Below are 23884 nucleotides of genomic sequence, written 5' to 3'. Positions count from 1 at the left end.
TTTACACGCAAACAACGAGGGAACGAGAAAGCCATGATTTCTTAGCCTTCTTTCGTTGGTGGATTGCTACCGGTGATAGCAATAGCAACCAGGTTATTTTAAAGTTTTGTGGCCTACAGAATAAGACCAACGACATATTTACAAACGAAAAATAATACGTGAATAAAACTTTTATATACGTGTTCTTAGTGATCTAAAAGCAAATGCTGGAAAATAAACTTTGATAAAGAAACTTTAAAATCACCTCCAAAATTAAGGTTGAAAATTCAATTTTTGGATGATACGGATAAGTGTAAGCGAAAAGATGAGGCGCTTCTTCTCCCTTCATCTTAAAATATAAGACGAATAACCTTTTCACAATGTCTCATAACATATGGTATGTATACGTATAATTAACTAGCACATCCCTCTACTATAAATTTGTTTTTTTAATCCTTTAGTACCTTTGATACCATTAGGTGATTTTTTTAAAAAAAAATCCTTCACTCTTAATATTTTTAATACCATTGGGTGCTTGAGCCTTGAGGTGACCAAAGCGAAGAAATGATAATAATTCTCTTATGGTATTTGTGTTTAGAGCTTTATATTTTGAGATTGAGAAAATATTTGGATTTGCCACAAGTTTACCGTGCAAATAATGTACTATCGTACTATAAATCATGTAGAGAATCAACGTGACTTGCACAAATGCAACTTATTTCATCATCCGTTAACAAGTTCAATGAGATAAACGTGTCCGAATGTAAGTGGTCAATCTTACATAATCGACGAGACAGGATAGTGTACTCCGTTTCATTTCATAAATCATTTTGACTTTTTTCTAATAAATTTTTTTAAAGTTTGATTGAGTTTATAGATAAAGTAGCATTTCCAACACAGAACAAACATATTACCAATGTATATTCATTGAATCTAATTTAGTGTTCTCAATGTTACTAAATTTATCTATAAATTTAATAAAACTTAAAATGTTAAACTAAAAAAGTCAAAATAACTTATAATATTATAGTACATGATACGACCTACGCGCAAATCGCATGCAAATTTTGAAGTCACGGGGCAGGCTTATCTGATCACGTGAGTGGGAAGCTGTAGCTGCAAATATAACACAATAACGGCCCAAACCTCCTGTGTGGCAAACTGTGTCGACCCGAAATAAATCAGAAACAAAACTTGACAACGCCACAGAAGGAATACAGGAGTGATGACACTCCAAATGGTCTATTGTACATGTGGTTAAAAGAACAGAAAAATCAAACGCATTAGATTGCACTATGACCTGGACCTACAACAATAAATAGGTCTGCTTCATCTTTAACCCTTACAGATAAAAACATGACTTCTAAAATTGTACAATTGATGAAGTCAGAGGAAATATGGGACAGCAGTCCTCGGTCCTCGCATCTGGTTATTCTCCTCTGTCTCTGTGAAGAATTTGACCTCTCTTTCCTGATGTTTTAGACAAAGGATATAAAAGATCAGAATCAGCTGCGAGCCTTAGAGCTCATGAAACAAATCAGATACTTCACAGCAGTATTTGCAAAAGAAGACATGTTAACATATTCAGATCAACTAATGCAAAGGTCAGACCACAGATAAGATAACAATTTCACACTAGTAGCAAGAAATCTTCCAGTACTTGTAGATGAGCTAAGTTACAATTGGAACTTCTATTCACTGAGGAATGGTTTATTGAGGTGGCCACAGTTACACAACTAGAAACGAATATGCTAGTTGCTCTTGAGTCCAACTTAAGTCTCCCCCAATCAGTAGTCAAACCAAAGTGCTGTGTATCGTTAATTCATTGCTGAGTAGATTATAGATAGCATGGGGTGGCATTTGTTATTGTTGAGCACACAAAAGCAGCTGGGTGCCTAGCGCTGTTTCATCTCTGTATTGTGTGTGCACAAGTGCACTAGCAAATCCTAGTACTCCTATATGAAGTTTGATGCAATTACATAATGCTTCCACCACAGGTGCACAACATACCATTGTCTCACTGAAGCTTAGTATAGAAGCAACATTTCCACATCTGTAGCAATAATTAGGAGCGGACCACACCTGGAAAAAAGGTATTGCAGGGTATGTGAGCATCAATATAACAGTATTGAAAAAAGAAATACAAGCTTAGTACAATGCTATGATTATCTGGACTGAAATGTGAACAGAAACTTACAGTTACAAGGCCTTTGTCCTGAAACATGTACTTTAAGCCTTCCTGAACCAGCTGGTGAGCTCGGCAAACTAGATCGAGATTGTTAATATGGTTGAACTGCAAAAGGTAGATGAAAAACATTTACAAGGAAACAATTAATAGATGATCCAGAATGTAGTGACTGTACACACTCTCTGAAAAATAGAGTAAGAAATCATCAAATGACTGTACATACCTCAGCTGTCACTCGTGATCCAAAAAGCCAACCTGCTCCACGAGGGCTAACAGCCCATGTCTCTATTTCTTCAGGGTCACTCCACATTAGATCACAGAAAGGACCTTCATGAGGAATTTCACAATTGCGATCAATCGTCCGAATCTGGTCAATAGAATTAACAAGGATATTCAATCACATGATTAATTTCATTGTAATATTGCGTTGAGACGGTTTTTAATTCTTATCTGACAACAATATATCTTAAGATAAAACAAATCACAGAATCATGTCTTACTAAAAAATTGTGAACATGCAAAGCTATGAACCAACTAATTTCTAATAGTACACAGTCAGATATAAAGTATATATTTTAACGACAAAGAAAAGTATACCACAACTAAGTTAGCGAACAACCATTTATTTTTTCTTTAAAGGATGGGTCAGAGATATATGTCACTGAAAATAGCATACACTATTTCAACAAATTATCTAAAATGGCAACACCCAGTTGTTTACCCCTTCAAAAGTTTCAACGGATATCACCTGATCAACTGAGGATATTCATACTTAAAAGGCAGAATTATCTAACTCTTTTCAACTTAGTGCCAGACCTACTAATTGTTGCATCGACAAGGTGTAGTACAGTAACTCAAAATAATAATGTTAGTATTACAATTAATTAGAGTTTGATAAACAACACTTAGACTTAATGATGCTTATGAAACTTCAAGAAAAGAAGCTCAGCAAACCTGATCAACAGTGCGCACATCAGGAGAAAGTCCACCATGAACACAAAGAACCTGGATTTTTAGCATATGGTTTGATGATCATTTGGCACAAAAATTATAAACCAACAACTTACAAAATGTCCACACAAACTTACCGTGCCATTAATGATTGCTGAAAGAGTAAGGTAGTCAAAAACATCGGTGCAATACCGCCATGCATTCGCATTCCCATACTTCCTTTGGCACTCATCGTAGAAACCATACACCTAAAGTTAGAAAAATACTATGTGTTACTGCATCATAAGCACCAAATACATGTGTAGTGCAGATATATGAGCACAAAGTCTGTCAGGAGGATGAACTGTACAAATAAAGGAAACGTAAGGAACCATGTAAAAAACATATTCCAACTCATTAAACAAAATCTAAGGATGACAACACAGGTTGCTCATCATATGGTGCTGATTAGGAACTAAAGATACACTAGTATGCAACACGTGCGTGTATTTCATTCCAATGTGCATACACTGAAACGAACATGAAACCAAGGGAAAATCATAGATATAATGACCGGATTATTTGACATTGCTCAGGCAGAAAAGCAATACGAGTTAATACATCTCCAGAATCAGAACAGTATGTAATGGAGCTATGCATATTTATGTCCAACGCATGATACCCTCATAGATAATTAATACAAAACCTACAAATGTTTGATATGAGCATACATGCATGTACAGGCCAACAAACAACTAAAACAGGACCTCTTGGATGCAACAGTTGAGATACAACATATAAATCATCAGAGCAGTTGAGATACAACACTTAAAAGTGCAACATAAGTATCTCAAATCTCAAGAAAAGAAATAAATTGGATAATAAATGAAAACATTGTCCGCACCAGGAAATACCTGTGTCAACTGTCTGCTTTCATGATTTCCACGCAGAAGCGTTATGTGTGCAGGGTACCTAATCACAATCAGGAAACCCAATAGCAAGAATGAGCCACAGATAGTAACACTTGGGTACAAACTATAAATCAGAATCCTTGAGAAAATGAATGCAACCAAGAACAAATGAAACTAGCAAGGACTAGGGAGTCTTACAGGAATTGTTCACTACTTAACAGTGCAACCATTCTACTCAAATTAGCAGTCCAAGTTGTGAAACAACAACAGGAATACCAATTTCAAAATTCAGCCAACTAGACTCAATTGCACGAGCCACAATTAGATCACACAGTGTGTCTCATCCTACAACTATTCAGCATTTCAGTTCAACTCCTGGGAGCTATTTGTATTATATAGAAGTATAGAACAACACATTGACCCCATACATTGCTCATGGTTATCCAGGCAAAATAAGGGGAGAAGGCAGTAATGAAAAGACAACAGGATTTGGCATATAATCAAACGACAGGCAGGACCATACAACAACATGATTCACATCTAAGGAAGGTAAACTACTGCTGCAACCATTCACATCGTTTTTCATGTAATGTCCCTGTAGAAAAAGGTAATATAACATCGAAGTACTGTAATACCAAACGGAACAGTGAAGCAGCTGCAGCTATGTGCCAGAAAGGTCAAAGCTTTCGAACAAACAAACAGAACATTCACGATCCCAAACAAAAAGGTAGACAAATACCTCGCTTTTAGTAGCAACAGAATGGTGAAGACCTCCAGACTGTTGAAGCCGCGGTCTACAAAATCACCCTGCACGTGAAGCACAGCTGAATTCAGGAACACAGCATCATCCAGAACCATCTCAACCAACAAGCTCACACACACAGAAACACATAAACACAAAATGCTCCAGAAGCCACACCATGAAAATATAATTCGTCTCGGGCACATGCCCCCCAGTCGCGAAGAGCTTCATCAGGTCATGGAACTGCCCATGGATGTCTCCGCACACGGTCACCGGGCTGTTCACTGGCTGCACGTTGGACTCCTCGATGAGGATCTCCTTCACCTGGAAGGATCAGCGGAAAATCAGCCGCGGTTACACGCGACCCCATATACATAACAAAACTCAAGTTCAGTACGGAAAGCAAAAGGCAACGGTTTCCCCCCACGTCCACCCCCTACCAACGAACCCTAGCAACCGCACGCGCGCCGCCGCCGCCGCCGCCGCGCGAGAGCACGGGGCATGGCAAAAACCCTAATAACCGAACCAATCGGGGGACACGGCGGGGGGAGGAAAGCTCACGTATTCGCAGAGGGACTGGAGCTCGTGCTCGGCGAGGTGCTGGCCCTCCTTCACCTTAGAGATCCACAGATCCAAATCCATCGGGAGGGGCTCGCGGGGGCGGGGGGGGATGGCGGCGCGCCCGGGGGTGGGGTGGGGAGGCAAAGGGGATTTTAGGGCGCGGATTCGAGAAGGGGCGGGGGCTAGGGTAGCGAAGCCGCGGCGGATCCCCCCTCGGATTCCGGTGTTGGTTTCGCCGCCGTCTCGATCGCGGCGGGGGGGAGGGGAGGAGGGACGAAGAGGGAAGGGAGGGAGGGGAAGAGAGAGGAGGAAATAATACTAAGGTTGTGATTTGCGCCGGGCTTTGGGCGCTGGAGCAGGAAGAAATCTCGAGTGCCTTGGCTTGGCTGGCTGGCTGGCTCGCTGCCTCACACACGGCCTCGCGACCACACGGGAGACGGGACGGCGTTTAGGGTGGACGTGCGGCTCTGATTGATGCAGAACCTGACTCTTTTGTCTTTTTATTTTGAGATTTTGAATTCGATTAGGATGTAGGCACTGTTTAGATCCCAGTAAAACTTTACACTCTGTCACGTCTAATATTTTTTTTAAGATAGGGGTTTTATTAAACTTCAGAATAAGGATTACAATTCTTAGCAAGTTGCTTAGCAACACACCGGCGCCTGCAGGCGCAAAACCACTGCCTCCCTATTCCGAATGGCTAGCTGAGCAAGCTCATGAGCCACCTTATTAACACCCCTGCGAATCAGAGCCGTGCGAGCTTCAGGAGCAGCACGCAGACCCGCTCTCGCTTCAAGAGCAGCACGCAGTCATGTCTAATGTTTGTACACATGTACTCCCTCCGTCCCATAATATAAGGGATTTTGAGTTTTTACTTGCACTGTTTGACCACTCGTCTTATTCAAAAAATTTGTGCAAATATAAAACCCGAAAAGTTGTGCTTAAAATACTCTGGATAATAAAGCAAGTCAAAAAAATATAAATAATAATTTCAAAATTTTTTGAATATGACTAGCAGTCAAACAGTACAAACAAAAACTCAAAATCCCTTATATTATGGGACGGAGGGAGTATAAAGTATTAAATATAGGCTAAAAAATAATTAAGTGCACAGATTGCGACTAATTTGCGAGACGAATCTTTTAAGCCTAATTAGTCCATGATTTGACAATGTGGTGCTACAGTAAATATTTGCTAATGACGGATTAATTAGGCTTAATAAATTCATCTCGTGGTTTACTAACGGATTATGTAATTAGTTCTTTTATTAGTCTATGTTTAATACTTCAAATGTGTGCCGGCATATCCGATGTGACATACCAAAACTTTACACCCCTAAATCTAAACACAACCGTATTTACGTCCTTTCAGGCTCGTTATGAAACCTCAAATGGAAACAGGGGCTACTGAGACTCTTATAACCACTAGGCTACATGCTTTTTCGCATCTTAGTAATGCCTTTATTCACATGGAAAAAAAATCTAGCGTTCAAAGCGGTAACTGGGCCCCATGTTATTTTTAACTACTCCAGTAGATTATTATCGTAAATTAGTTGCTCGACATCTTTCTGAGGCTTTTATAACCACTAGGCTACAGGCCCTTTGGCGTCCGAGTAGTGGCTTTATTCACATGGAACATAAAAATTTAGCGTTCAAAGGGGTAACTGGCCCTCGTATTATTTTTAACTACTCCAGTAGATTATTATCGTAAATTATTTGCTCGACGTCTTTTTAAAGAAATAATTTTTTTCAGAAACACAATACAACGACGCCTCACTGCCGAAAGTCACTACGGACGCCTCACTATCAACAGGTACGCCGTCTATCACTGAAATAATAATTAGCTGTAAATACAAACACATGTGTCAACTTTATAACTTGAACGGGGTGATCTGGTTCTACCACAAGCAACCTAGTCAGTTGATCTAAACTCACTTTGCTTTAAAGTCTGAACTTTCTTCCAATCCCTTGTTATGAGCTATCTGTGAAGTTTATTTATTAAAATATTTAATTTATATCTATAACCATGTAAGATAAAATAATCTTGTCAATAGTCTGTTTTAAACCGGTCCATTCATAACATCTTTGTCCTAAGAAAAGAAATAGGAAACATTTTAAAAAAAGAAGAGCAACAAGAAATTGTCAACGGACGACGATGCAGTACTAACACCTCACCAGACTACTTGTGTGTAGCAACCTGCATCTCATCTCATCAGCATAATTCTGATGTCACTGATTTATACTACCTCCGTTTTTTATAGATGACGCCGTTGACTTTTTCTCACATGTTTAACCATTCGTCTTATTTAAAAATTTTATGTAGATGTATAAGATATAAATCACACTTAAAGTACTATGAGTGATAAAACAACTCATAACAAAATAAATTATAATTACATAAATTTTTTGAATAAGACGAATGGTCAAACATGTGAGAAAAAGTCAACGGCGTCATATTAAAAAACGGAGGGAGTATATAAATTGATGTTCTGTAAAAAAAAAGGATATGATGCGTTCACGTCCGGAAAATAACTAGATGTCATATAAGCCTTACAGAAGTATTTGCATCAACAGTATTTACATCTTCAGGACCAAGGCAAATGCCAAGTTTTTTCTCATTAGCAAACACAAGTGCGTGCGACCAAATAAGTGCTTATTGCCGTTGGATGTTGATGCAAATATCTCGGCAAGTTAACAAAAATGCTGGTCGATGCGCTAATGGGAACCTCCCCCACTCCATGTTAATCATTGGAATTCCTTAACCATAACTCGTATTCAGTATTTTTGCAGATGAGATAGGCAAAGGAAGGAAACAACGCCGGTTATCAAGATCATTGATAACGCTTCTTAAACAGGTAATGCCTCTTTGAAGGGTCCTTCGGTTTCTTGGAAGCTCCAGCCTTCCCCTTACCAGTGCTGGATGAAAAGAGCTCACAAGTTAGAATTGAGTAAATAGAATAATGAAATCAAATAATTGACGTAAAAACGAAATATAAGCGGAAAGAAGAAGCACCTGTACTCCATGTAGACCATTCCCCCCGATCCAGAAAAGGCACTCATTGATCCAGCAGATCGCCGTGCTTTCATAAGAGCCTTGCCATCAGAATCCTCTTCCAAGTGCTCAATGCCAATCATGTCATCCCTTGCACTCAGCGACTGGTTTAAGTGGCGAAGTGAGTTTACAAGCAAGCTTGCACAATTAGAAATAAAGAAGCAGCAGCTTACAAACAACAGGTACAGAAAACACCTACTTGTGCCAAAAGTTCAAGCTGATCATTAAGTGTGTAATATTTCAGGTTAGGTAATTCTTCAGGTGGCGGCAAGCTGGTGATCACCTGGTAAATGAAATGTTACAGTAGGAATCAAGCCAAACAATCGATTTTTTTCAACATATAGAAGCTCGCAAGTTTACCTTGAAGCTATATCCCTGGTCAATAAGAAATTGTTGCCTTTTAGTTGAGTAGTACATCTCCTGCATGAATAAAAAAAAAAGTCATGGTCATATACAGTTTTGACTTTTGACAAATCGCCATTGTTGGTGGATTTCACAAACAAGAAAATTGATATGCCAAAAGAGACACAGTGGTGAGACTCACCTGAGTGTCAGTCGATACAAGAGAGTAGAAGAAAGCATTGTATTCTTCTTTTCCACCAGCCATCCTGTCTTGATGCTTACCCTGATGTCACAGTAATTATCAAGATCCAATGACATTTCAATAGAAAGTATTATCTTAGAACATGACTGCAGCAGTTTGAGATCTAATGCTTCCATCATCTGATTGGACACGTGATTCCTTAGTCATAACTAGCATATAACATACTGCAACTACTTTACACAAAACTATTCTTTCAGATTCCAGAGCTGTATTTACAACACGATAATAAATTATTACATATATAACTTGTATACTAAAATCAAATTAAATTGTTACAGATTCCAACAAGCTTTAAAAACATTTAAGCAAATGTGAGCATGCTTGATATCTTCAGCCAGAATTATATAAGAACAATATTAGTTTGATCCATCATGCATTTTATTTTTCTCACTAATCCTTATTATATAAAAAGCATTAACATTTTATGATGAATTTTAGATACAAAGAGAAGTATCATGGTAACATCATTCCGTTCCATGAACTAATCATCAGATTCAATCCATTTTACCTTTGCCCTGAGAATACGTCCCAACCGTTGAGCTTCTTGACGCCGTGAACCAGCATGAGATGAAATTTGTATGATCACATTTGCTTCTGGAATATCAATCGAGTTATCACCCACCTAAGTGACAGTAGATATGCAGTTAAGATGATGATGGTTGAATTTACAAAAGTATGTTTTGAATCAGAATGTCAGTTACTGCACCTTTGAAAGGAAAATTGTATTCACATCTGAGCTGTTCTTGAATTGATGCAGAATTCTCGTCCTCTCAACATGGCTGAATGTTTTCAAGCAGATATAAGCATATAACTAATGGAACACAAACATCTGTATAAAATGAGAATCACCTTGTGGAACCATAAATCATTGGTTTACGGAGCTTCATTGCGTAGCTAGTTAGTGCAAATAGATTATCGGCAAACACAATTATCTTGTCCCCACGTTGTTGCTCATGGAATCGAATTAGAAACTCGCAAGCTCTGAATTTGTTTGGGTTCATCGCATAGAGTACCTGATAGGCCAGGGTTAGTGCAATCCTCAAAGATGACAAGATTTGATAAACAAGCACATTGACCAATAAATTCATGTCTGGTATGTACAAAGCACAAGAAAACCAACATTTTAATGTAAGATGATTTGGTTTTCTCCTAAGTCAAACTTCTCCAAGTTTGATCAAGTTTATATATAGAAAAAATGTAATAACATTCACAATGCCAAATTAATTTCATTAAATCCACAATTGAATATAATTTTATAATATTATTTGTTTGGTGTTGAAAATATAGCTACGTCTTTAGTTATTTATGAACTTAGTCAAACTTAAAGAAGTTTTGACTTATAACAATAGCAAAACATCTTACATTCTAAATGGAAGGAGTATCACAAAAAGCTATACTAGAAATTGGAACATGTGGACTTTATATTGCAAAAATAAAGACATGAATCTTAATATGGAAAAGGCATATCGAGGAACTTCAATAAAGATTCACCTGCTTCTTCTTTGAATTTTCTTTTTTCAAATACTCAGCAAAGAACTCTTTGGTCATGGGACACCAAACTTCGGCACACTGCACATTTGCAATAAATCCACCTTTCACTAAATCCAACCAGTTTGCTTCATACAGCTTTGGTCCAATAAGAAAATTTAAATCAGTGATGCGTTCATCCTCTCTCACAAGTGTAGCTGCAGTTACAGTAATCTGAGTTACTTAGAATACCTACATAAAAGTGAATGGTAAAATCATATGTAGGGATATAAATCGAAACTGACCAGTAAGACCAAGCTTGCAGTGAGATTTTGTAATGCTGATGACCTTTCTGAACATATGTGCAGGAACAACATGGACCTGCAAACACAAATAAAAAGAAGAACATGGACATGTGTGAAGACCTGAAATATTTAATATTAAACACCTCAAATATCACTAATGGATATCCCACCTCATCCATTAGGAGCAAGCCCCACTCCCTATTTCGAATTTCTTCAATTATCTTCTCAGAGTCTTCAGACCGTTTACCTCCAAATGCAACCATGTTATATGTAGTCACAACTACACCGGCCATTCCACGGAATTTCTCCTTGTTATCTGATGTAAAACGGCTGATATGTTCATCTTTTATAGTTGACCAAAGCTTGAACTGAAATGCCCATTGATCAACTGATACAGCATTTGTGGCCAAACATAGACAACTCTTCTTGATACGACATGCAGCAGATACACCAACCAAGGACTTGCCAGCACCACAAGGTAACACAATAATGCCTGACCTTGCTCTGCCTGCAAAATCATAAAAAAAATATTCAATGAGGAAAGAAGCATATAATCTGTTAAGTCCTTGTAAGTTAATGAAAATTTGAAGTGAAAAATAGCAAATGAAGGGAATAAATTGCTAATTAACGACACAAGCAAGAGGACTGCCACTAGCAATTTTAGTTTTCACTCTTGGTAAACAAAGTTCCCCACCACATCCCTTTAGTTCCTACACTTCAAACAATACTGACAACATTTTTACTAGGATATTCTAATTTTCTTATTACTGTAACACTACGCGTTTGTTCTGTCATTAGATCTGGATGTGAATCAGTACGTGATTAGGTAAAACCGGCAAGGAAACAGCATACTTAAAGACTCAAAGTCATTTGAAAATTAACGTTCCCAAACTTCATATCGGTTTGCAGTTATTTACCAGTTGTTCAAATTTACAAATTCAATATTCATGTGCAAATTGCATAATAAAGTTACCATTCCCAAACATCTTGCTGAGGCTCTTTTCTTGATATGGCCTTGGGCGTGCCTGGGGCTTTAATTCCATCTCCAAATCTGGATTCACCTACAATTAAGACATCAGATTTTAATTCTGAATAATATAGCAAATATATGTACATGGTCATGCCCCTAAACAGCTGCATAACCACAAAATGGTAATACTGTAAGGTTCCTACTAACATAAGAAGTAAATATATTTTGATTCTTAAGAATACCACAGTTTTCAAGTGGAAATAGGCTCAACGATGTCCTATCTAGTTGTGCTGTGTTGGATATACAAGTTTTACCAAAAACGAAATGCTAAAAAACAGAAAATGCTCTAAGCAAAGCTTAATGAACTGTTTTTTCTCTTACTCTTATATATGGATTTAATTAAAAAAAAAGGCTTTGCACACTAATGAGAGTTTTTTTACAGTATACACTAATGAGAGCTGTCATGTAATGTACCAAAAATATTAATTGATTTTGACATGGAATTCATTTCTGAGGTATATATGCTCATTCTGCTGGGCTCCTAAAGATGTGTTCCGATGCTCCAGATTTCGAATCATTCTTTGATTTCAATATTGGACTACCCTTCTTTTAGAATAATATGTTTAGCTGCACTATATACATCAGAAAACATGTGTTAGTTGTTTTCAGCACCACCAAACTAAGCCTGAACATCTGTGATTCTGCAATCTAAAAGCTTACTTTTCATTATCCATATATATGAAGTTGGATCTTCTCTATTAATACATCGCTGTGCAATGTCTAGAGATAACAATACAGTAAATAAACACTTCTATTGCTTAGAAGTTTTTGTTTTGCTTATAGCATTTATGTTTGGTGTAGCAAAAAAAGAACTAGCCCCCATTGAATTGGTATGTACAATATCTTGTATAGCAGAAGTGGTGGTGGGAGAAATTCCATGGGTGCAAAGGTAAAAATTGTTTTTTAAAATTTTGACGAGGCAAAGTTGGGTCAGCCCCCATTGTGGTTTTCTCTGGTTCAATACAGACCAATTGCATGGACAATATGATTATACGGACTAAAAATTATGCATGTCTCTTGATATGCAAAGAACTTACTGTGTCGTTTCTAAAATCGTACTCCTCCAGCATGGGGAAGTTCAGTGCATTTGGCAAGCAACGCTGCTTCACATTCTCAACCTGCATGACATGAATTAAACATCAGTCTCCATCACCGAAAATTTTTCGTGAGATTCTAATTGAAGTAAATGCATGACCTGAGAAGGATCAATTTCAAAAGAATGTGTTTCCTTGTCTTCAGTTGCAGCAGCCAGTTCCATTCCATCTAATAAGTCCTCATGGCCACTAGCCATTTCACCAGCTGTTTTGCTAATAGTAAATGAAGGTGCCCCAACGGAATCCTGGATAAATTAGAATGGACTTAGGCCCTGTTTGTTTCAGCTTAAAATTATTGTAATCTAGATTATTAAATTGGATTACTCTAAGCTAGATTATAATAAGCTAACATAAAATAAGCTGCGAGTTGTTTGTTTCTCTAGATTATTGAAGGCATCTGAGGGTAGTGGGTCTTTAGCCACCCAATAATCTGGAAAAAGCTCCTCCAGAGGAGATTATTAGATTATAGTAATATGGCTTACAGATTATAATAATCTATCATAATAATCTACTTGTTTGTTTCAGCTTACTCCTAATAATCCAGATTATAATAATCCTAAGCTGAATCAAACAGGGCCTTAGATAACAACATAGAAATCAGCTTGCATCGATGGAAGTTACACGATGGTTTCACGCAGACAATGTAGTAACACCAGACAGACTAGAGCTCGCATAAGATAATGGGTAGGAAGGCACGACTTTGCTACTAGTATATTGCCATAAGAATTCTATTCAAGTGCACAAAACAGATGAATAACCTCAGGAGATATCCGTGCTCTGCAAATGATATCATCTTTCAGAAGCGTCTTCAAAACCTGGAGATGAGATATCGCAGCTCACATAAATAGAAAATAATAGACAAAAAAGAATATTTTTTAATCACGGAAGTATGGTATGACCTCAGGGAATGGAGACTCCACAAAATATCGATTCTTCTTCAGAACAAGCTTCACTTTACCATAATTGGCAGTTGATGCATGGATAAAATCAATTATTTCACGAGGCAGTTTAGTCTTGGAGAGCTTGCTCATGACACTGATTATAGTGCTAGTCTCAAGCCCAACTGAGACCGCAGCATATAGTGAGTGGGGTGTTAGATTGTACTCGTGCATGGATTCTGGCCTGCACCACCAAAGGTCAAAATCAAATAGTTTAACGGAAAATCAGAAACCCTTTGACAAAGTAATACATTTCAGGCACTCAACCATGCACATATACTCCCTCCATTTTTTAATAGATGACGCCGTTGACTTTTTCTCACATGTTTAACCATTCGTCTTATTCAAAAAATTTATGCAAATGTATGAGATATAAATCACACTTAAAGTACTATGAGTGATAAAACAACTCATAACAAAATAAATTATAATTACGTAAATTTTTTGAATAAGACGAATGGTCAAACATGTGAGAAAAAGTCAACGGCGTCATCTATTAAAAAACGGAGGTAGTATTTCAAAAGAAGTTCAAATAAAAAAGACGACCAATTTGATCATCTCGTCCATCAGAGTATAGGCATCATTTTGTTTTGCAGAAAGACTTCAGGTCAAACTCAGTCCCATCTTAACTTAAGAAAAAAAGGACTAATAATCTCCTTAACCCACCATCCCATCACTCAAACTAAAGAATCCTAGAAGGCTAGAATTTACTTTGACAGTAACAACGGAATGGTTATGCTCTCTTGAAGTCATGCTGGGGTCATCAACTTGGTTGCAACTTATATATGTCAGTATACTTTCTAGGTTCTAGATAGCCACATGGGGCATATTAAATCTATTCAAACAATCTAATGGCACAATGATATGCCTATCACATAGCTGTGCTCACCATTTTCAAGTAATACATGGTTAGTTCCATTACAAACCATTGGTTTTCCCCTCAAATTCCAAACAAATTAACCTATTCTAAACAAATTATATCCAAGTGGTTCACAGAAAATCAAATTGAGTAATCACATGGCAGTACCAAAGTCCCTAAAAGATAAAGTAGTGAAACCCTCAGAATATGATATGATCCCCACAGCTCTCAATGAAGATAATATCACTAAATTCAACTTCTGTTTCACTGCATGACAAAAACAAGCCTATTCCAACATGAATGCTGAAACCATGCTAATTTTGGGGGAAATCAACCACATAGATGGAACCCCATGAATGCTGCAGGAAATTTGCATACCAAAATGCTAAACATGAAATGTGAGGTGGTTTGTTTTGTAGCTAGGAGGTTTTGCTTTGTGCTTGAGCACAATCTGAACCTTTGATAAACCACAAAAAGGAAAAAAAAACTAAAAACAGTTGAGATGATGTGACTTCACAAGATAAGAGAGAATTAACAATAACTTAGTGGCTTCTAAGTGTATAAGATATTGAGATTTGGACTAAAATCCACTTGGTGGATGCAATTTCAGTCTCAGGAAAGTCCAAACCTACTATGCAATTAAGGTACTAAGGTTAATGTTGAGGCTAGAGGTGACTGAAGTTGACCTGCAAACAGGCTCCGCAATAGCGATCAAGAAATCGTAGGCTTGTTTGTATAGGGGCGAAAACGTCTCCAGGAAGATGCGGCCATCGGCGCAGGCCCAGAGCGGCCTGTTCGCGTGATCCGGCTTCAGCTCTAGCTTGGTGAAGTCCCTCTTCTTCACCTCCCTATCGGCTGCACCGAATCAAAGTTCCAACCCCCACAAAACAAAAATCCCCAATCAGTTCAATGTTCCGTGTAAACCCTCATACATTGGGGGAGGGGCGGTGAGTTTAGGGCGGATTCGAGCGCGCGGTGTTACCATCGCGGACGTCGTCATCGACGTCATCGGTGTAGTCCAGTTCGGCGGTCTCGTCAATCGACCTCGACGGCGCCGAGGACTTGTGCCGCTTCGGCGCGCGGGCGCGATCGCCTGCAGAGGGGAGAGGGGGGAACGGTGTAAGGGAGATGCGGTATATAGGACAGAACGGGGGGGGCGCCGGTGCCGGGGATGGTGCCGCTTAGGGTTTGCTTCCTCACCGTCGCCGCCGGCCATGGCCGGAAGCCCTGGAGCGAGGAGCGAGGAGCGCGGCGGCGCCGGTAGCCGGAGAGGGGAGATGTTGGCGGCGCACGGGGCAGTTTCGTCTTCTCGTCGCCGCGACCCGCTCGGGCTGGGAAATGCTTTATCGATCGATCTGGGAATTCTGGAGTCCTCTATCTCTCTCTTAAATCTGACGAGTGGGCCCAGGGGCAAAATCGTCCGATGGGAAGACCGATCAAACGGTTCAGCCGGCCAGAGGCGTAAAGGGAACCGGACAAATTCCTCCGTCGTCTGGTAGCTTCTTCTCGCGGCTGCGCGATGGCGAGCTGGGTCCGCGCGGTGGTGGAGGCTATCCACTCATCTCGCGCCCAGGCCGTCATCTACCTCGCCGGCGGCGCCTCGCAGGTAACCCCCCTTCGCCTCGCCGCTGCCCCCCACTTGCGAGCCGCCGCGCCGTGATTCGCCGGCAGATTCGATCCGATATGGTAGTACTGTTTGGCGCCTAGACTAAAGCAAGGCGCGCATTCGCCGCAGGCGCTCGGGTGGCTGCTGTCCGTGCCCGGCGCGTCCGGCACCGTCCTCGAGGTCGTCGTGCCCTACTCCATGGCCTCCATGGCGCAGCTGCTCGGCAAGGTAATTCCTCGGCTCCCCCTCCGAGTAATCCCGAATTTGAACTTGTTTTGAACCCATCTTGTGAGCACGCTTTGAGCGCGTGAGCCAATTCGGTGGATTGTTCAGAAGCTGGTATCTTCTGTGCAGACATACTGTTGTACTGATAATGCTTCATTGTTCAGATGCCCTTGCAGTTCACCAGCAAGCAGGCCGCAGAGGACATGGCATTGGCCGCGTTCAACCGCGCCCTCAAGCTTTCTGGACCAGGTATGTGGGCCGTTCTACACAAGAGTTTGCAGTTCCCACTCAGCATCATCTATCCGTTACGCGAATTGAAGTAAATCGACGTGGATATGCTCAGGTCTACAAGTAATGGGTGTTGGCTTCACTGGGTCACTGGCTAGCTCACGTCCAAAACATGGTGAGCATAGGTATAACTAGCTCATTCGCCATGTGATCCTACTTCTTAGTACTAACATATAACATTATCTACCCTGAAATTGTCAGATTAAGTTAGTGAAACATGGCATGCACATCAAATAGCAACATAGCATGATATTAATCATACAGAAGCAGACATGCCATTTATATGAACTACTTGCTGACATAAAATTAGTAGTTTTACATTTGTTGTTAAAGTCGGACATATGGGCTTTAAGACATGTTATACCACACCATATTCTCTGCTTTTGCAGAGATGTATTTAATTCCCATTTCTTCAATGCATGGTATAATATTTGTTAGCGATTTTGAATAGGTTCTATGTGTCAACACGAACACAAAATTGCCTCAGGACATCACATGTTACATTGTCAAAGGTACTTGTATTGCTATCCTTTGTTTTCAATCTTAACATAGAATTTCTTTTAAGAAAGTGCAAAAATGGTATGAGTTGGTCACATTATATGGTGTGCCTTATTACTAACACATTTTACCATATGCACATTTTTGGAAAGTGCAACAATATAAACATAACAACCTCATTACTTAGCTATGATGTATCACATTAACATGGTCTTTCTACCCAGGGTTTACGGAGCAGAGAGGAAGAAGATAAAGTTTCAAGCTACTTTCTGCTCAAGGTTTGTTATGTATAACTAGGTGTACTCACACTGTCACACATATTTATGTCATCACTAGCAACATGCACTTGAGTTGGACTTCATGATAACCTAGTACAATTGACCAAACCTTTCACTTGGTCATGATTCAGCTATACAATCAACCAATCCCGTCAGGATAGGCCAACCTTCTTGCTAATTGGTATTCTTCCAGTTAGTTCTCCGTTGTAAGAATATACTGTGTTGCAGGCAATTGCAGACGGCTGCAAAGTTCCTGCAACCATTCAGTCAGATGTTCAAGAACCTGAACTTCCAAAAGAAAGCGTGGAACAATTTGATGAAGACCAAGAACTCCAGCAAGTTATTGATGGGCAAGTCTGCATGAAAGTGTATCACTTTTCTGGTATACTTTGTCACTCGATGTTGCTATGTGTGCACACTTGAATATTTCATTTTCACTCTTAAATCATACTACATCCATCCCAAAATATAGCAGACAAGTAGTATCTCTTAATACTAGTGTGCAGCCGTCCTGGGTTTTTCTCTCTCTTAAATCTATTTCTTTTTTTCCTTGCAGATTCAATGGATAAAAACTTCAACAGGAAAATAATTCTACCTGGTTCATTCAATCCCCTGCATGATGGACACCTTAGGCTGTTAGAAGTTGCATCAAGGTGTGATTTTATCATGTGAAAACACTGAAGAGAATAGATCATAGCATTTTCACAACTGGATTTTTTTTCATGTTAAAAATTAGCGAGGAAGCAAGAATAGAAATGAACAAAGAAGTAATTTAATGAAAAGGCACTCTGTTAAACTGGAAATTACAAGTCACATAAAGATACATACTGTATGTCTGTATCAAGGACTAGATTGCCCCTCTCCATTTTGACGCTTCAATTATTTTAAAACTATAAGTGTGACGTTGGTTCCACGAGCTGCATGTGCATAAAAAGTGCACAACATGACATATAAAGCTTTTAGTCTGCTTGTTCTGACCTCAAGAGAGTAACAACTAATATTTCCTCCCCACAAATCTGCTTCTTGTAGCATGTGTGATGATGGTCTTCCATGCTTTGAGATATCAGCAATCAATGCCGACAAACCTCCACTATCTATCGCAGAAATCAAGCGCCGGGTTGAGCAATTTAGAAAAGTAGGTATGACCCACTGCCATGAATGAAAGTCTCAATGTGATATGATACACCAATTAGATTGGTAACAGCGAACAGATGGGGTGTCTTTATAGATTTGAAATTCATGTTTCTGATTCAGTTTGTTTTTATAATCAATTGTATGAAATAATAATTGAAAAGCGACAACCTGAACAACTCCTTTTCTATTTACTGAAATCTGTCTTCAGCTAACCAATAATCCTTCACATATTTTGTGTTTTGGGGGGCTTGATGCTTGAGATAAGAATGTACTACCTTTCTGTAGGTAGGAAACTCCAATTGATCGATGGTTTTGTTCTTCTTTCTGATGCAGGGAAGAATGTGATAATATCTAACCAACCATACTTTTACAAGAAAGCGGAGCTATTTCCAGGCAGTGCGTTTGTAATCGGTGCAGACACTGCAGCTAGGCTTGTTAATGTAAGAAGTTAGATGGAACTAAACACAATATTTCAAGCCAATTGCTGAATTCTGAAAGACAGTTTAACTGCTTTACTTGTTGCTCGTACTGAATGAAGTTTACTTGTTGCAGCCTAAGTATTATGGAGGCGATTACAATAGAATGCTAGAGATACTTCTCGAATGTAAAAACACAGGTACAACATTTCTTGTTGGTGGTCGAAATATTGAAGGAGTTTTCAAGGTATGCATTCACTGTAGTTTTCATCTTCTACACCCATTGGAAAATAAGGTCTGATCCTATACTTCTCTATTTATTTTGAAGGTCCTTGAAGATTTGGACATTCCAGTAGAGTTAAGGGAAATGTTTATCTCTATACCAGAGGAGAAGTTTCGCATGGATATTTCATCTACAGATATAAGAAAAAAACAAGGGCCTTGATGTATCAAACATGCTGTTCTTCTTATATACTCCCCCCGTCACCCCGTCCTAAAATATAGCAACATGTCTAATCGATTACTAGGTTGCTATATTTTGGAACAGGGGGAATAGTAGATTCAAAATAAAAAAATTGGTGGTTCAAATTATTGGATGAACTTCGTGAACCGTCATGGCAGTGTGTCATGCCATAGGTTTTGGCCCTACGAATAACAACTTCTTTTCTGTATCTTAGTAAAACAACAGTGATTGGAGATGTAAAAAACCTACTTCCCTGTTTATCTTTCTCTTTTCTTGGATGATTAGGCAATTATGCCCAGTTGTCCTTTATACTATTCTTTTTTTGTTTGGATGCTTTTCACATGTACCTGTACAGGCTCCACAATGTCACATTATCAGTTGAAAAAAGGACACCGCTGAATTCTTGATAGTGACATACTCACATGCTTTGTCAATTCAAGTATCAGTTCTTTTCATATTGATTTCTTAGTTGATGAAAGTATACATATTTCTTGCCATCAATTCTTTTAGTAGGTACATTTGGACACTAGTGGTCAGGGTTGAACTCTCAACTGGAGTCTCATCTGATTTGCTTATCTGAGACTGGGTTTGTGCAAATCCTGTCATGAGGCAAGGTGGACTGTCAGTCCATGACACTTTGCTACTTCTATTAAGTTCTCGAAATCTTTTCCAGTGTATGTCCATTCTCTTTCAAATGAATTATTTATATGTTCTGACAGCCTCGCGGTGTACATTTCATTTAACTTTTGTCTTCACAGGGCCTCTTGGTATTTTGTTGAGCAGATTGGAATCAACCTTCTTGTAGAACTTCTTGATGTCGTCGCTACCCTTTGCAACTAGATGGTCAACTTCTGTCTTATATCTTTGGTACAACACTGGCAAAGTGTGCGCGCACAAGAATCCTGTGAAGTAAGAAATACAAACTTGTCATTGTGAAAGTTTAGCTTTATATGATCTTGACTCTAAATTGTTTCTCCTCAGATCCTTCTGTGTGATTGTTTTATTAAAATTTAATATTTATCTGGAATACCTACCAATATATAGTAGACTTGTCAAGCTGCAAGAACTTCCAATCGCCGACAATACCAATAGAGATCCAACCACCTTAATATCATAAACAATCTGATTGTTAGTCCAGAACTATATTGAGTAGTGAACAACAATAGCACATTAACATTATGAGGATTATTGGCTAACTCTGCAATTCAATATTCTGATGCGTCTAATCTGGTCAATTTTAGCGCTCCAGAAAGAATTGCACAATCCTTGGACAATGTTGGCACTGGAACTGTTGCATGTTTTTACATCTCTTATTAACGTAGCAAAGGAGTAGATTATTATGTACCAGGAGAAATCTCTTCAGATCCTTTCCACATGCAATGTCGTAAAGAACAGATACAGTGTACGTTAGTTTGTAATGGACGGTCAATGCCATTTCTCTGAAGGCATGTTCAGAGATGATGATTTCTGGGATCCTTGGAGGGGCCCTGAAATTCGGAAACAGTTAGTTGAGTTTTAGTACCTAATGTCTTGCGTTATACTACGTGAAATGCCATTTCTGTAAGCTGAGTTTTCTACCATCTCCACAGGAAATAAAGCTAATACCTGTCCAAGAGTGGTGCGGCATTTGACCAAATGAAGATCACAAGCATGGCAAGAATGGCAATCTGGCAAAGGAGCGGAATTATATTGTATTCTACTACATCGAACAGGAACCATATCAATGTTGCCCCAGCAAGGACCCCCGCAGATAAGTTCCTGTTCTTCCACAGCAGAATATCCGCAACTGCATAGCTCCCAACAATGAAATCCAAAACCACATCGGCTCAGAGAGAAGTTATGATAAAAGGCACTAATTCTGAATAATTTCCTAGAAAGCGAATAATAATAGCACACCTTGACCTCCACCAAGAAGCTTGTGGATCGACTTGTGCCCATGAAATGGCATTCTGACATTCTGGTCACTGTCAGAATCTCTCGGAAAATGAGGAGGCATAGCTTCGTGTGTGTATGTGTGTGGGATATTACGCTGCTAAAACTTTGTGTTTCTGATCGATCTGGTTAGAGAACATCGTCTTTATAAGCACTTAAAAATGGTAGTATAATCTCTCAAGGAGCCTATACTGCCAAGGAAAGGATAGCTTGGCCTGTGGGGATTGAGCCGTTGAAGGGAACAAACGAATACAGTTACCTTACCAGATGTTTGCCACGACATGGGCAGCGTCATTGCTAGACCAAGAAGGCAAGAAGCAAAGTTTAGCTGTCAAAAAAGAGATGCTAGAGGCTTTCCAGAATATGTTCTATCTCAGTCAGACCAATGGGGGCAAAATTTACTACTATTTGCCATACATTAACCACGTAAAAGTCCTACACTCAACCTAACTGTTGAACGGTCCTGTTCTGGGCAACGGTGAGAATGCACCTAATGGACGGGACAACACTTCTTTCACCGTGCTACTGCTACATCCTGTAGACGGTGGACGCGTGAGGTGCTTTCGCCATGACCGTCCTTGGTTGTTGCAGTCACTTGCGCACGCTTGCACCGTGACTCACCTGCCACATTGCCCCCGCCGTCGCCGGCGCCTACAAAAGCCACACACGCACGCCGGCCACGAGAACCCATCCTAGCATCCCGGTGTCCAGCAAGAGATCCATCAAGCCGTCGCGATGACGACGAGGCCTTCTGTTTTTTCCACCGTTGTCGCGGCGATCGCCATCGCCGCGCTGCTGAGCAGCCTCCTCCTCCTGCAGGCTACCCCGGCCGCGGCCAGCGCGAGGGCCTCGAAGAAGGCTTCGTGCGACCTGATGCAGCTGAGCCCGTGCGTCAGCGCGTTCTCCGGTGAGGGGCAGGGCTCGCCGTCGTCCGCGTGCTGCTCCAAGCTCAAGGCGCAGGGCTCCAGCTGCCTGTGCCTCTACAAGGACGACCCCAAAGTGAAGCGCATTGTCAGCTCCAATCGCACCAAGAGGGTCTTCACCGCGTGCAAGGTGCCCGCGCCGAACTGCTAAGCCTTTGCATTTAACCATTGTTCAGTGAGGCAGAAAACCTGTCACTGCTCGCAGTACTTCTCTCGAGAAAATTAGCAGTAATAAACTCAGTTGAGTGCATAACAATCTTGGCATGTACTGTGCATACAGTGTACTTCAAGCTACCCAAACTCCGAAGCAGTTCTGTCTTCCATACTGACAAGTGACAACAAGAACAGATTCAGAATCCCCAAGCACTCGCATGCGAACGACCGTGCTCTACCTCTTACGCTATCGTGTGCACAAGTGCACAACTAACGCATCATTTCCCGGCGCGCCATCCTCCGCTTCGAAGGCAGCAGCAGCACAGCTCCATCTACAAATACCACCCCCTCTCGTGCTCTTCCCAAACCATTCCAACCTTGCTGCTCATCTCAGCACTACTTACCGGCGTTGCCGTCAGCGACGAGCCATGACCATGAAGCCTAACGTGGTGCTCGTCCTCGTACTCGTAATGGCCGCGGTCACCTCTCCAGGCACGTTGTGCGGGGCGTCCCGGACAGCGCCGGCGGCCGCGACGAAGTGCGACCCGCTGGCGCTGCGCCCGTGCGCGGCGGCGATCCTATGGGGAGAGGCGCCGTCCACCGCGTGCTGCGCGGGGCTCCGGGCGCAGAGGCGCTGCCTGTGCAGGTACGCGAAGAACCCTGACCTGAGGAAGTACATCAACTCCCAGAACAGCAGGAAGGTGGCAGCCGCCTGCAGCGTGCCGGCACCCAGGTGCTAACTTGATGTAATCGTATTGTAAGATTCCGGTCTTCTCCGGATGGAACTATGGATCGATCTCATGCTCCTTGGGGCTTCATCTCGAGCCCTCGACTATCATCTATTTTCTTTGAGTAGTGCTACCATGTGAGATTGCGAGTATGTTATGTGATGTGTGATGTGTCCATGTGGCAGAAGTATTAGCTAGTAGCTGTTAGTGCTTTCTGTTAAGTTAGTGTCTTTTAGGTGGTGTGCTGTTTTAGCAGTGATGGAAAAAAATCAGAAGATTAAAAGTGGTGTTGCTCGTCTTCATGCTTAATGGACCTTTTGTTGTGAGATTTTCCAGAAATAATAATTTCGAATTCACCTGTATAATATATACCACTGATTCCCAGATTACTTGGCTAGAGGTTAAAATACGGAATGAGCACTTTCCACCTGCAGAGGACAACACTATACAAGTATGCATAGTTCCTGAAGCTACTACTGTATATATAAAGAAAGGAAGATTGTCTGAAACTATTCCTCTTCTGGCAAATAACAAAATGAAATATTTCTGTGTTCTTTTGAATTTAACACTATACGGTTATG

The 23884-nt window shown here is 40.3% G+C and overlaps 6 protein-coding genes across 7 annotated transcripts; 3 read left to right on the top strand and 3 right to left on the bottom strand.

The window, feature by feature from the left end:
• Positions 1 to 1065: 1065 nt before the first annotated feature.
• On the bottom strand, positions 1066 to 5638 carry LOC127756501 (phytochrome-associated serine/threonine-protein phosphatase). The gene is made up of 10 exons (XM_052281847.1): positions 5312 to 5638; positions 4928 to 5074; positions 4748 to 4815; positions 4012 to 4069; positions 3256 to 3366; positions 3122 to 3172; positions 2391 to 2534; positions 2177 to 2272; positions 1990 to 2061; positions 1066 to 1449 (listed from the first exon to the last, which is right to left on the bottom strand). Exons 1-10 carry the CDS (start codon positions 5390 to 5392, stop codon positions 1366 to 1368), a joined length of 912 nt encoding a protein of 303 aa, XP_052137807.1. The 5' UTR covers positions 5393 to 5638; the 3' UTR covers positions 1066 to 1365.
• Positions 5639 to 7830: 2192 nt separating this feature from the next.
• Positions 7831 to 16011, bottom strand: LOC127767450 (general transcription and DNA repair factor IIH helicase subunit XPB1-like). Its single transcript, XM_052292800.1, has 19 exons — positions 15860 to 16011; positions 15642 to 15752; positions 15346 to 15514; positions 13762 to 13984; positions 13621 to 13677; positions 12964 to 13107; positions 12806 to 12886; positions 11712 to 11799; positions 10909 to 11246; positions 10739 to 10814; positions 10458 to 10651; positions 9816 to 9979; positions 9673 to 9745; positions 9475 to 9588; positions 8907 to 8987; positions 8723 to 8782; positions 8562 to 8645; positions 8324 to 8466; positions 7831 to 8226 (listed from the first exon to the last, which is right to left on the bottom strand). Exons 1-19 carry the CDS (start codon positions 15873 to 15875, stop codon positions 8142 to 8144), a joined length of 2301 nt encoding a protein of 766 aa, XP_052148760.1. The 5' UTR covers positions 15876 to 16011; the 3' UTR covers positions 7831 to 8141.
• A 111-nt stretch (positions 16012 to 16122) lies between these two features.
• LOC127767460 (uncharacterized) lies at positions 16123 to 19982 on the top strand. 2 transcript variants are annotated; one of them, XM_052292812.1, is made up of 12 exons: positions 16123 to 16265; positions 16395 to 16493; positions 16655 to 16739; positions 16834 to 16903; positions 17230 to 17290; positions 17501 to 17554; positions 17783 to 17936; positions 18111 to 18207; positions 18584 to 18693; positions 19022 to 19128; positions 19241 to 19351; positions 19433 to 19982. In XM_052292812.1, the coding sequence occupies exons 1-12, from the start codon at positions 16179 to 16181 to the stop codon at positions 19547 to 19549; spliced, it is 1152 nt and encodes a 383-aa protein (XP_052148772.1). In that variant the 5' UTR covers positions 16123 to 16178; the 3' UTR covers positions 19550 to 19982. The 2 variants fall into 2 exon arrangements, 1 of the variants encoding a protein (XP_052148772.1); XR_008016456.1 differs by lacking the exon at positions 19433 to 19982 and having other exon boundaries at positions 18584 to 18689; positions 19241 to 19350.
• A 257-nt stretch (positions 19983 to 20239) lies between these two features.
• LOC127767472 (reticulon-like protein B9) lies at positions 20240 to 21580 on the bottom strand. The gene is made up of 5 exons (XM_052292825.1): positions 21464 to 21580; positions 21173 to 21353; positions 20913 to 21054; positions 20602 to 20671; positions 20240 to 20469 (listed from the first exon to the last, which is right to left on the bottom strand). Exons 1-5 carry the CDS (start codon positions 21561 to 21563, stop codon positions 20303 to 20305), a joined length of 660 nt encoding a protein of 219 aa, XP_052148785.1. The 5' UTR covers positions 21564 to 21580; the 3' UTR covers positions 20240 to 20302.
• Positions 21581 to 21603: 23 nt separating this feature from the next.
• LOC127767487 (non-specific lipid-transfer protein 2-like) lies at positions 21604 to 22727 on the top strand. The gene has a single exon (XM_052292844.1). It carries the CDS (start codon positions 22235 to 22237, stop codon positions 22571 to 22573), a length of 339 nt encoding a protein of 112 aa, XP_052148804.1. The 5' UTR covers positions 21604 to 22234; the 3' UTR covers positions 22574 to 22727.
• Positions 22728 to 22786: 59 nt separating this feature from the next.
• LOC127767479 (non-specific lipid-transfer protein 2-like) lies at positions 22787 to 23654 on the top strand. Its single transcript, XM_052292833.1, has one exon. The coding sequence runs from the start codon at positions 22794 to 22796 to the stop codon at positions 23313 to 23315; it is 522 nt and encodes a 173-aa protein (XP_052148793.1). The 5' UTR covers positions 22787 to 22793; the 3' UTR covers positions 23316 to 23654.
• The last annotated feature ends 230 nt before the right edge of the window (positions 23655 to 23884 follow it).

Source organism: Oryza glaberrima, chromosome 1 (assembly GCF_000147395.1).
Source record: "Oryza glaberrima chromosome 1, OglaRS2, whole genome shotgun sequence".
Lineage (NCBI taxonomy): Eukaryota > Viridiplantae > Streptophyta > Magnoliopsida > Poales > Poaceae > Oryza > Oryza glaberrima.
Note: the sequence above shows the minus strand (reverse complement) of the source record. Positions and strands in the feature narration are given on the sequence as shown.